The sequence below is a fragment of the Microtus oregoni genome, unplaced genomic scaffold, assembly GCF_018167655.1.
Source record: "Microtus oregoni isolate MIOR12 unplaced genomic scaffold, Mior012 000009F_ref0000495, whole genome shotgun sequence".
NCBI lineage: Eukaryota > Metazoa > Chordata > Mammalia > Rodentia > Cricetidae > Microtus > Microtus oregoni.
The window spans coordinates 46,601,726-46,614,825 of NW_024543068.1; the positions used below are offsets into that span (position 1 = coordinate 46,601,726).

The window sequence follows — 13,100 nt, forward strand, 5'->3', positions numbered from 1 at the left end:
GTTGTTGTTAATCTCTAGCAGCGCATGGAGCAGTGAATGAATGGCGTGGCATGGTACTTTCGTCACTAAGAATGAATGATGTTGCATGGCACTTATCACTAGGCAGCTGTTTCTCTGAGCACCTATCGATCATTCCGAAGCACTTTACGACTCTTAAGAGGAAGTAAAGTGTTAAGACAACTAATAACTACAAGAATATTGCCGAAAACTCATAGTGATAAGACTTACAGTTATCCATCCAAAATATTATGGCTGGTGGTAATCCAATTGGAGGCCTACAGGGAAGTACCAATGACTGACCATTTCGAAGTGTGATTGGTTCAAGTCTTTCTTTGGTCCACAAGGGCGACCCTGTTAAGTAAAAACCAAAAACTTTGAGTTATGCCTTCAAGAGAAAATAAAAAGATGACAACAATACAAAGAAAGATACCCAAAGTTTTTGGAAAACAGTAACCTAGAATTTATATACATTGAATGATAAAACTGCTTTAAATAAGGTGTTAGAGACTTTTTTGCAAAAAGCAAACTATAATAGGGGAAAAAAGAAAAATTTCATTTATTATTATATGCTAACATAATAACATATAATAACATAATTATATATAATATATGTTAACATAAATAACAATTGTTATCATTGATAGTGTTATTCAAGCCACTAATCCATTATCTAATAATTTACCCTAATACACCAATAAGATACTGGCTTTGATACAGGCATGTTCTCCATAGAGAATGGGAAAAACATAAATGTCAGCATATTTGCTAAATAAGTAAATATATACACATCTGAATTTCATACAGTATTATATATGTATACTCACTTATAAGATGTGTAAGAGAATATATACCATATATTGATATCAATTTCAGGCTAAGCTGGTTTTATATACATATACACAAGGAAAGAAAATACCGACTAGAAGTTATTTCTATGAATGGAAAGTCTCATGATGAATTGCAACTTCTTTACCCATAATTTCAAAAGGTATGTACTTTTAAATGTTTTCAAAATAACCACAACTGCAAACGGTCACTACTGTATAAAGGTCAAATCTCCCTTACTGGATGGGCGGACCACAATGTTATTAGAGACAGCAGCGCCACGCTCGTTCCTTGCTGTGCACTGGTAGACTCCTTCATAGGTCTCTGCTTTCCCCTCAGTGATGATGTTGATGACGAGTGTTCCTGAGCCAGGCTTCATGGTGACCAGAGGGTCTTTGTCGATGTCAAAATGAGTTCCATTGCGAGTCCAGGAGAAGCTGCCCAACAAACACATCAAGGGTTAAGCTCATTAATGGTCTAGAAAAATAGGGTTATAGTCCTCATAAAAAACCTTGGGCTTTATGGGGTTCCGAGAATAATTGTTAGATTTTTTTTTTAAAAGATTTATTTATTTATTTATCATTCATTCATTCAGTCAGTCAGTCAAGTATCCTGCGTGTAGGCCAGAAGAGGGCACCAGATCTCATTATAGGTGGTTGTGAGCCACCATGTGGTTGCTGGGAATTGAACTCAGGACCTCTGGAAGAGCAGTCAGTGCTTTTAACCGCTGAGCCATCTCTCCAGCCCTAATTGTTAGATTTTAATATTTACTAAAAGGCCTCCTTGCTTAAAATATTAAATTAAATCACAACACTGAAAAAAAATGTGATGTTTTTACATTTTGAGGCATATAAATCTTTTAAAATCAATTCAAATTTAATACAAATTGCCTGCCATTTATCTAAATAAAATTAAATAACAGTACTTTAAGGTGTAGTCTCTGAACTTTATTAACATTTTTATTGTAAACCCCATTCTTCACGCACAGTTGAGCTGTCTATAAAAATGTATTCTAGGCTGAAACGGAACAAGAAAGGCCTCCATCAGCACAGTATTTTCTTTGAGTGGGAAACTGACCAGATCTGTTTCAAGTTACCCAAGTACAAACTGGAGGCTGGGGGGGAGAGTTAAGACTATGGCTATCTTAAATGTTATTAAATGTTTTAGTTGTTAAAAGTGGCAACTCTACATAAGGTGTATTTTTAGAATTTTTAATTCTAGAAATAATTATACAAACTTTTAGGAGATATGCCAAATTGCCAACCCAAATTTATTTTTCTCAGTTTAGTTCTATAAAAGATGCCCTCCCATAGACGTCACAGTGCTCTCGTGATTAAATACTTCCTAATTAGTCATACCTCGGTGACGGCAAGATGATGGTGACATACACATCTAACTTCCCTGTGTTTTCCAACTTGAATTTCTTGTCTTGCTACTTACATGCTTGCTAAAGCTAGGGCAGGCAGTAGCAGTATCTTTGCCCTCTGCCCCTCTCGTGGGCAGAGGGCAAAGATACTGGAAGCATCCCAGAGTACACAGGGTCATTCTCACAGCGAAAAGCCATCAGCACTGACCACTGACAAGAAGTTTTGCCATGCTTGTATGGCCTTAACTAAGAGTGAAAGTGAAGGGCACGTGGAGGCCTGTTTGAAAATGGTTTTCAGCAGTATGTCGGTGCTACCGTTCTGGAGTAGAACATTGATGGAAGTGTTGCCACGCATAGGTATCTAGAACCAGGCAGTTTTTGGTCCCCCTCAGGTTCTAGTTTAAGAAGCTTATAATATATAGATGTGCAAATAAAATACCTGAAACACTTATCCTCCTTATTTTTAAACTAGTGTACCTAGCTACAATTTAACAGTCATAAGATTTAACAGTTACAAAGTAATAGTTATTTAACATCTTATATTTTAACAATCAAGCGCTACAGAATTCTCCATCCTACTGAACTGTTGTGTGACATTCTGGAGGGCTTTGGGTGACAGTCCAGCAGATTCCCCTCAGTCCCCCATCTTTATTATACTTTGTTTAGACTGAATTAGGAAGAGCCCTGATAAGTACAACGAACAGTTGTAGGACTATTCCATGGCCAGTAGAGAGACAGGAAGGAGAGTTTGTAAAAGCCATCAACTCAAACTGTTCTTAACCAATGAAAGCAACACAGGGTAAAAGGTGTTTTCCCTTATCATAAACCACTGTTGTCAGAACCAAGATTAGAGGGTCTGTATCACCTCAATACTTATGAGCATTTTACAGAAAAGCACAAATAGGGAAGTGCAAAAATCTGGGCTTTAGCAAATGAGCTGGAATTAATCTGAGAGATGAGACAACGAACCTATAACTGGAACTTTAGAGAGATGCAGGACCTAAGAAGACACATCAAACACCTTTAAAGGGCGGAAATGAGCCGGGAGTTAGTTAGAAAAACAGATGAGTTTGCTGTCGGTCATATCGAGAAATATCCAACTAAAGAAGACTTCACTCCGCATGATTGTCTCTATTTTATCAAAATCCCAAACATATTTATGGTCACAGACATTGCCCACTATTTTAAGTGCTATCCGAAGCAGGAAGCATGCTTACCTGGGAGGAGGCTTCCCTTTAGCCTCACACTGGATCACAATGTTCTCCCGAGGGTCAACAATGTAGTCCTTTGGTGACTGTTGAGTGATGGTTGGAGGTTGTACCACTTAATTGTAAAAGGAGGAATAATGTAAAGAAATAAACGATTTACTATCATGATAGCAGCCACCTTTCCTATGTTAAAATCACTTGCCTTCGACTAAATATGCCACAAGTATTCCTAGTAACTTCTGTTGTAGCAGTAAATCCTCATTAATGTTTCAACTAAAACTCATCTAAAGTCGGGAAGTCAGGACACAACTTCCCTTTGGCAACATCACACACACTTGCAAATTTCATTTTCCCATACCAAACGTCTGAGAAAATGATTACTAGTCCAAATCTGATATTCAAACACTGTTCTTCTGATGTAACAATGAGAAATTCACGGTTCTTCTGTTTCAATATAAGTTATGAAGTAGATTTGACTCTTAGAATACAGTCACTGACATCGAGCTCATTAATATGCTAATTATGTAAATTAATATATCTCAGGGAAACATACTTTTGACATGCTCATATTTAAAATACTGTTAAACCAGAGCTTTGTCATGCCTTATCAGAGCTAAGAGGTAGATGAATTAGGGATGAAGAGAAAACACTCTTATTTCAGCAATAGATGGGATTGAAATTCTCCTTTTTAGAAGACGATGTCTCTATTGTGTTCTCCCAATTATTACCTTTACTGTGAACCTTTGAAGGTAACTGTTTTGACTCAGAGCAATTCAATATAAGGAGAGCCAGTCTAGAGACCTTGAGCATTATCCAAATTGCTCTAAGACCACCACAGTGTCTTTCGTCTCATGAGATCATGATTCTTGTTAGCACGGGAAGGCACTAGAGAGACCAGAAACTTCACCCTCTGGCTTGACTAGGAAGGCACCAAGCAGAGACTAATTCTCACCTAGTTTCTGCTTGTGCTAAGCACATCTTCAGCTGAAGTTATTCACAAAGTCGTAGTTTGCAACAGGAGCAATTTGCCCTTGCTCTTCCAGGGAGGGACCTTTGGCCATCTGGAGAAAGTTCCCATTGCCACTACTAGGGTTGGGGTAGAATAGCCATTGTAGTAGGTAGAGGCCAAGGATGTCTTACCAGCCCCAGCGCTAACATGCTAGGGCTGAGAAGCCTGGCGTGTGCTGCAAAGTGAGGGGCATCTTTGGGACTGTGTGACGAAGCAGTCCTGTTCCAGCTTGCTTTCCCCCTGCACCAGGCACTTTGGACCCTCCTGCCTTCATCTTGTCTATTTCCAACACCAGTCAGCAGTCTGTCTGAAGGTTGGTGAATCTCTGTTTTTCATTAGCTGGGAGACTTAAGGCTCAACTCCTGTAGCCCTCAGAGAAGAGGGAGGTTCAAAATTTGACCTGGCTTCCAGCAGTAACTGGGAGGATTAGTGGCACACTTTGTGTAAAAGTTTTCATAGATACCAATGCTAGAACTGTTCAGTTTGGCTTCGGGATTCCGATTTTCACCAGCTTCATTTTGGAGTGATCAACCTCAGATTTTGAGAGTACAGCGTTTGGGATAATGAAAGGAATTCTTGAGGTGCTACACCATCAAAGTGGTGAACAAAGACATTGATAGAAGGGATTCTTAGGAGTCATTCAGTTCAGTTCTTCTTGCAGGGGAATGAGGTGGGGTCCAAGAGTGTCTGACATGCAAATTTGGTTGCAAATGCAGGGCTTCCCCTCCTTTGCCTGCAGCTGTGCCAGGAGTTAGCCATCTGGACGGATCGTCATATGGCAATTAACAAATGCTTTGTAGTAATAAGTGACTTACCAAGATTTCTCTGTTTAATTCAACAGCAAAGGAGAATATCTGAGAAGGGACCATCTCTTCAGGAGATGATAAAGACTACCCAGCTGTCAGAAGCAGCAGAACTGTTTCCTCCTAGGAAGCCTCCCTTGAACAATTAGCCGAGGTGTTCTGCCTTCTGTGTATGTCAAAGCAATCTTCGAATTTGCAGGGCTGTTCTACTTACAGCACCTAGGACCACTGTTCTCCCCAGTCTCAGAGCTAAAGTCATAGAAGAGGAACTTGAGAGAGGCTTCTGTACGCCACCCACTTTCAAAACTCTGCAAAAGATGCGTGTCTGTTCCAACTGACATTTGTAAAAGAAAAAAAAAAGAACCTCCCTACAAGGTTTTGAATTCTCTCATTGAGTTACATCAGATGCAGATACAGCTAGTGTATTAGTAGAAGAGCAGGTTGGCAAAAGTAGCATCAGAATTCCCGTTATTCATGCAGGTTATATAGTACGTTTGTACCTTAGCATTCAAATGAGGCATTTGGCTACAGAAAACAACATGCTTAGAAAGGCGCTCATCACAAAGCATGGTGTTGTTTGCTTGATTCACACGCTTAGTTCAAGAAACAAGGACACAGCCACATCTTCACACTGCCTAGTAATTTGTGGAAATTCACTTACAGTCGTCAAGAAGCTTTGCTTTTTTTCCCCATCAGTATCAGCAGGTGAGTGGGCAGAGAAGATTAAAGAAAATCAGATGTTAGTGATGAGAAAGTTAGCACCCTAAAGATAAAAAGGGCATCTTGTCTACTTGGCTTGACCTAGAATAAAAACACCGTACTGTAAAAGTTACAGTTGTGACATTACGAGAGAAAGAAGCGGGCACTCATAGTTTTGTCTGCCCCTGCAGCAGCTTCTCACATCAGCATATGGAAGAACAAAGGCGATGCTGTAGGGGAAAAAGGGGGGGACACTTCCAGGAGCAGGCATAGCTAATTCCATCCCATACACATTGTGCTGCACTGATAATTATGGTCAATTTGAAAAACAGATGAAATCTACAATTAATCCGAGTTGTCACTTTCTGTGTAGGGCCTGATCTTATTATCCCAGACACCAGGACGCATATGATAATGATGCCTAACAATGAGAGATTGCTACCACTCTCCGTCCAAGTCAAATCCAACACTGATTTCCGGTTCGAACATTTCTAGGATGGCTTTATGTCATTAGCCTATCTCTGCTTCGGCATTCTCACTCACCAAGATTGAGGATGTAGGATGATTGTGGGTACCGAAGAAAGGGTGTGAGGAACAGGGGCATGTTTACATGCATTTCCAATCATTCTGCAGGGCTGCCTGTCACTACTACTTGCAAAGGTTAATGCAGGAGAGCCTAGGCTACCCATGACTTTATTTTCATCACGGTTGTGCCTCTTCTCCATTAGCTGCCATAATTGAGTTAGCCCTAGGTGCCTGTTTCCCCTGATAGTTAGATTGAGCGGTCAGATTAAGGAAGAATATATTTAACACAAGAGAGAACAAAAGCATTTCCCTCACTGCCTTTTCCTCTCTCCAGCGCACCTTTTAGAGTAAATGCTTACTTAAATATTCCTGCTCTGATAGGCTCAGGCAAAATGAGCATTTCAATTAAATGTACATGTACATATTTTAAATTAAGGTCACTGGATGAATAACTCTTCAAATGAAAATGTGGCATTCTGTTGGGCTTTAGTTGTGGAGGCGCACGGCTCAGGCAGTGAGCAGAGTGTGCCAGAAACGCTGCCTTGTCTTCCAGGGGCTAGTTGCAATTTCTGTGGTGGAAAAGGAGACCCCAGCAATTGCATGGCCCCGGGAAACAGCTATCTTTCTTGCACCTTAGAAAGCTTGCCAAACAGATGTTCTACTCAGGAAGCTAATGGCTTTAAAGAGGTCATGTAAATTGGGGATAAAGGGTAAATCAATTGTGAAGTACAGTAATTGCTCAGATTTGAAATTCTGCTTCACGCAGCAGTAATATATCCAGCTGGAACCCAGTGTTGTCTTCATTGTCTACAAACAAACCACTCGGGCCAGAAAGGCTGTGGTGCATGTTTTACTTTTGGGGAAATAAAGGAGAGAGATGCCCCCGTTTGCTGCTTCCTTTCAGGGATTTTTCAGGTCCTGCCTCGGTATCAAAAATTTTTCACCTTGGTCTGTGGCCACATAGTTTAAGCCAAAGCAGACTATTCAGTGGGTTTGTCGATAACATTCTATTCTTATAATTAAATTCACGCTGAGTGCGCAAAACGAGAAAGTGAAATGAGGTTGTTTGTCTGAATTAGAAGAAACAAGGTATGAAGTATGGATGATCTGGGGACACCAAGGGGCAGAAGGTTGGCGACACCATCCTCTGTGTTCTTGTTTTCTTTCTCTTTTTTCAGAGATGCCTCAGCAATGAAGGGAGACAAGAAGTGAGGCTCTGCAACCTTCTTGTAAAGTGGTTCACACGGTCCTTCCCGCAGGGGGCTGCCCACCGGGAGGATCAGGGCAGTTGCGCCAGCCCCTCCTCAGACCACTCCTGCCACTGGACAACAAAGACACGTGAGGCAAAGAGAGATGATGAGAAAGAGAGGACAGCTTGTGCAGCCATTTCCACGGCCTTCCCTACAGTGTCTTCGTAAACACCAGGTGCTGAAGGTGAAAGCCAAATTAATTTTGATTAGCTTTTCAGTGCCTCGCAGAGACTTTCCTCATCCACACAGTTCAGGGTGGTGGTAGATACCGGGAAGGCTTGCCTCCTGGCCTAAGAGATGTAAACTGCTAATACTCACGATCAAGAGGCACGTCCAGGGCACCAATCATCTGGCACAGGAAGAGAATCAGGGGCACTCTGCCTGCAGAGAGGTGCTTCTTTTTCGGCATTATTTTAAGCGGCGGCATCAGCTCTTCTCCTGCTGAGACCCACACACGGAATTTCCTTTTCTTCTCTCGCAGAAGAGTTGCGGGCAACGCTCAAATAATTTCTCATGCAGGGAACTGAATAAGGGCAGGATAAGAACAATAATTAGGATGCATTAGAAGTCGGAAGCGAAGAGCGAAAAGAAGCAGCTCAGAAAAAAATCCGCTCTCCATTATACATGGATTCTAAAAGGGAATTAAGTTTTAAATATTTAACTCAGAGACTGGAATAATCATTTATTCATAAATCTAAAATCAGCTCAGAAATATTTGTGGTGATGTCAAGCAAATTCTGTACCCTTTCCTATTATTATGATTTTTCCATTTTTAAAGTGTTAAGAGTGTTCATGCTATCTGAAGGTCTTCTTTGGAGTCTAACCTGGAACTCACTCTGGCCTCGAACTCACAGACACCCGCCTGTCTCTGCCTCCTGAGTGCTGGGATTAAAGCCGTGTGCCACCACCACCTGGCCCATGTTTTTCTTAATACTTCAGGAAACCTTGGCTGTGAAGCCAGTTGGAAAGTGAGCACCCTGAGACTTCAGAGGGGAGTCCTAACGGCTTCTTCATTCTGAAGATGCTCGCTGGGAGAGTTCTGGGCAGGACCACAATTCTCCCCCAGCCCTAAACACGGATGGAACAGATAAACACTGACACTCGGGTCATCCCCATTTCTTAGCTAGGTGGCAACGTCAGAGCCAGCTGAACTCTGGGTTCCAGGCTGTCCTCTGCTCACTCTCCTCAAAAGTGTTGATTAATTATTTCCTCCAAGGTCTTCTTTGGTGAAATATCGGCAGTCACCATTTCAGTTCACGCTATCCTTTAACAGGTGTTTGAAGCCCCTCGATGATCTGGACTGATTGATCCACCAGCTTCCTCCACTTCCTTGTAACTATTCTCTAGATGATTTCTTTCTGTTTTTCTTTGTTAGTCCTTCAGTGTGCCTTGAAATCCCCCACCCCTTGTCTTATTTTATCCCATCCCTTTATTTGGAAAGCCTTATCCACCTTATTAGCTTATAAAAGTTTTATTTGCTTTTCACAAATCACTTAGGAGATTCTTTTCGAGAAATGTCAGCTGATCGTCCAGACTAGAAAACATCCAAGAACCACCTCTGAATTCCTGAAATTTCTCATGGTATACATACTGTTCATGTGTATATATACATACATACATGCGTGCATGTTCGTATATAACATGATCTCTGCACCTGGGAGGCTGACACTCGAGGATTGGTGGGAGTTCAAGGCCATTCTGAGCTACACAGTAATTTCAAGTTCATCATGGAGCTACAAGTAATACCTTTGTCTCAAAACAAATGAAACCATAAATAAATAATAAATAAATAGGCTTTGTGGGCTGTGTTTCTCTCGTCTTACTGTGCTGTCAGACGCTGCACTGAAAATCTGATTTCAGCCAGAGAAAGATATCTGTCCCGCCTGGAAAGAGAGCTTGAATGTGTCTTCTCAGGAAGCAAAGGCACCCATGAACAATGGCTCTTGGGTGGATAAAAGGGAACAATACCATTATAACCTAAGGTAGCTACTACAGGTTTCATTAATGAATTATGTGTGGAACCCTTATTATTTAAGTCGTCGTGTATTTCCACTATATTCATCTTTTCTACCAGACTCCTGCAGGCTGGAGACTGACTCTCCACTACACACTACTGCATCTCAGCAGCCTGCTTGGAGCATGGAAGGGAGCAGATAAATATCTGTGGTAGCAAAATGAAGGGAAGAAAGAATAAAACAAAATGGAGCCCTGAGATCATTGAACTGACTGTATTCAAACAGCTTGACCATGGTATAATCCGAACTATTATTATCCTATAATGTGCAGTTTACAGACCAGAATCTAATCATCATAGATAAATCAATTGTAATATTGGCTCAGCACATGGGATAAAGCACAGACATATGAAAAAAATGGAACAATGTGGATAATGTGTGTTTGGCTAGCAATATAATTCTGATTTAAACTTGGCAGAACAGGTACAAAGAAAAAACAGCTAACTTTAGACATTCTGCTCATAAAATTATTACCTTGTGACACCAACATTCATACTATGTGGTTTAAGATGCAGAACGTTTGTCTTTTATTCCATTATAGCATTGAGAAGCAGGAAGAGCAGCTTGTTCAAGAATTTCTGACCTGAACTTAAAGCAACTCACATTTGTGTGCACACAGCAGCACATGGCCACCACACAGTCACATTTTCTTAGGTCGCCTCAGCTCTGGCTGCTTTGGTGCTAATTCTAATTCAGAAAAAGCATCAGGGAAAGTGAAAATAAAAGGCACAACGTGCACCAAAGCAAGCAGCTCTTACAGACAATGAATGCTGAGGAAATCCAGCAAAGCTCAGCTCTGGAGTGCACACCATTGCCTGCCTAGTTTATAAAGGATGCAAATAAAGTTTATTAGATTTAAGCACTCAGTTCTCAAATAGGTACTAGAAAACCCGAACACTTCCCCAAATCTATACAATATATACCACAATGCCTGTAGGATCTTTTTTTTTGTTTTTTTGTTTTTTTTTTGTTTTTTCGAGACAGGCGGCTATGCATACACAGTTCCTAAGTTCCTCACACCTTACATACTTTGCCTGATGTCTTAAGTGTTCATTTACTCCCCCACTGAGAGAAAACAATGAGACAAGCTTCATATAAGATAAAGCATCATTTAGCTAGCTTTATCCTTTCAATGTATACATGAAATTAATAAGTCACATATAAAATTACGGTGCATAGGATAAAGAAAAAACTCAAGTTTTAGAAAAACCGAGAGAATACTTACTGAAAGAGGGATGAGCAAATAAATCTTCACCCTATTGGGAAGTTAGGAACGATCATACTGGAAAAAATGGTCTCTCCTCAAAGACTGGAAGTTAACTGCACCATTAGCCACAAGATCCTCTCCAGTGCATATGCTCTTAGGGCAGGACAAGGCGATGGCTCAGCCCATCCCTGACTCCTGACCGAGAAAAATCACCCACTCCTCCTCCAAATGCCCTCACAGGTGACATGCCCGGCACTCAAGGGCAGCATTAAGTCCCCAGCACTCAATCAAACTGAAAATCGAAGACAGCGACAGAAAACTAAGCTTTCTCTCAGGGAAAGGAATGCTGCAGGAAGGGCAGCTCCTGCTTGCATCCTCAGTGTTCCCATCAATACCCCGCCAGGAGCTACGTGCCTTGTGTTCACCTTGGGAAGGAATGGCTATTCAACAGCAAGAACCACAGACCAAACGGGATTCTTCGTAATGAGATTAAAAAAAAATAAAATCTCAATGTGAGATAACACCCCAGTGAAGGTTAAGGAGCGTGGTAGCTCGAAATGCTAAAGAAAGTATTTACTATTGGACAATATAAAGCCTTAGAAAAGATTATTGTCAGCTCCGATATGTCAGCTTGATAATTAAGATCATCTCTGCTGTCAAAACGATCAGCAGTAAGATGAGCAGTGATGCCCTTTAGTTTATAATTCTCTTAGTTCCATTAAAAGTGTATTTCACATTATGTATGGAATCTGTAAAATGGAAAACAATACAAAAAAAATCTTCAGTATCCTTTTCTCCACCATAGAAGAAATGTAATTCATGCTTCCTTTACTTTTGCCTCAACTTCATAGTAAATCATGAAGCATGATTTACTATATAGTTTTAAAGAATAATCTTAAGTTTTGGCAAAAAAATTCATGTAAAGTCCAAGAAAAGTAGCTGACCTGTGACTTCAATAAGATATCTTCGTTTTTAGAAGAAAAGTAAAATCTTGTTTTTCTCCCAAATGAGAACTGCAGCTATTTTAGGTTTTCAAAGTCAGCTCTCCAGCAGGACAGGGAGGCTGAGCATCATTTGCCATTTTCTCTGCACTGCTCATGCTTTTCTGCATCCAGCACGGGGCGGGCATCAGTGCTGAGTGCACACAGCTGATCTATGCTGTCCAAATCAGTGAACAAATATGCCCGGGCTCCCATGATGCCCTAACTACCGCCACGGATGGAGCATCAGCAGCTGGCCTTTCTGGCTGCCCAGAATGTGGATGTGCCTCGTTCCTGACTGCTCTCCAGTTTCCAACTCAGGGATGGTCCCTTTTACGTTGTGATATTTTTACAGTAAGGGCAAAGCACACAAATGCTACCCCTAGCTACTCCTGTGCCTGTCAGTCACAGACTTGTATCTGAGGTCAGGGAGAAAAGACTAGACATAAATCCTGCACAAAGTCACAGTTACATCAGGACAACCATAGGTCACACAGAGCTAAGGTGTGGACCACAGAGACTTTAAGGATCTCTACAAACAGCATGGCAAACTGCTTGAGACCTTAAAGGGCATGTTTCTCATTTCCCTCAGTCAAAGGAATAGGACAGCAGGGATTCTACAAAGAATTGGTAACTAAGATGAAACAATATTTAAGGACAGATAAACAATGACTTAGTTAGCCCTAATCCTTAGTTAGGGATTCTACAAAGAATTGGAAACTAAGATGAAACAGTATCTAAGGACAAATAAACAATGACAAGCCTTTTAGTTAGGGCTTCTGTTGCTATGACAAAACACCATGGCCAAAAAGCAAGTTGGGAAGGAAAGAGTTTATTTGGCTTATACTTCCACAGCACAGTTCATCATCAAAAATCAGGACAGGAACTCAAGCAGGCAAGAACCTAGAGACAGGATCTGATGCAGAGGCCATGGAGGGGTGCTGCTTATTGGCTTGCTCCTCATGGCTTGCTCAGCCTGCTTTCCTATAGAATCCAGGACCACCCACTCAGGGATTGGATCGCCCATAATGGGCTCTCCTCCACCAGTAACTAATTAAGAAAATGCCTTACAGATGAATCTTATGGAGACACTTCCTCAGTTAAGGTTCTGTCCATTTAGGATAACTCGTTTGTATGTCAAGTTGACATAAGACTAGCCAGTACAACAGGTGACAGTGTATCCTAGTAAAAGCTCAAGCCCCATATTCCTCCA

The 13,100-nt window shown here is 41.1% G+C and overlaps 1 protein-coding gene across 37 annotated transcripts in view; it reads right to left on the reverse strand.

Moving 5' to 3' along the window:
* The window catches only part of Nrcam (neuronal cell adhesion molecule), a 265,879-nt gene that overhangs the window by 72,679 nt on the left and 180,100 nt on the right, over positions 1–13,100 (reverse strand). For 26 of the 37 annotated variants that reach the window (XM_041658259.1, XM_041658262.1, XM_041658261.1 and 23 more), the window contains 5 exons: positions 8,004–8,208; positions 5,873–5,890; positions 3,409–3,514; positions 1,066–1,262; positions 229–351 (listed from right to left, as the gene is read on the reverse strand). In XM_041658259.1, coding sequence (XP_041514193.1) covers positions 229–351; positions 1,066–1,262; positions 3,409–3,514; positions 5,873–5,890; positions 8,004–8,112 — 553 coding nt within the window. In that variant the 5' untranslated portion in view covers positions 8,113–8,208. Of the gene's footprint in view, positions 1–228; positions 352–1,065; positions 1,263–3,408; positions 3,515–5,711; positions 5,832–5,872; positions 5,891–8,003; positions 8,209–13,100 lie in introns of those variants that run through there. The other 11 variants (XM_041658260.1, XM_041658258.1, XM_041658257.1 and 8 more) reach the window with 2 other exon arrangements.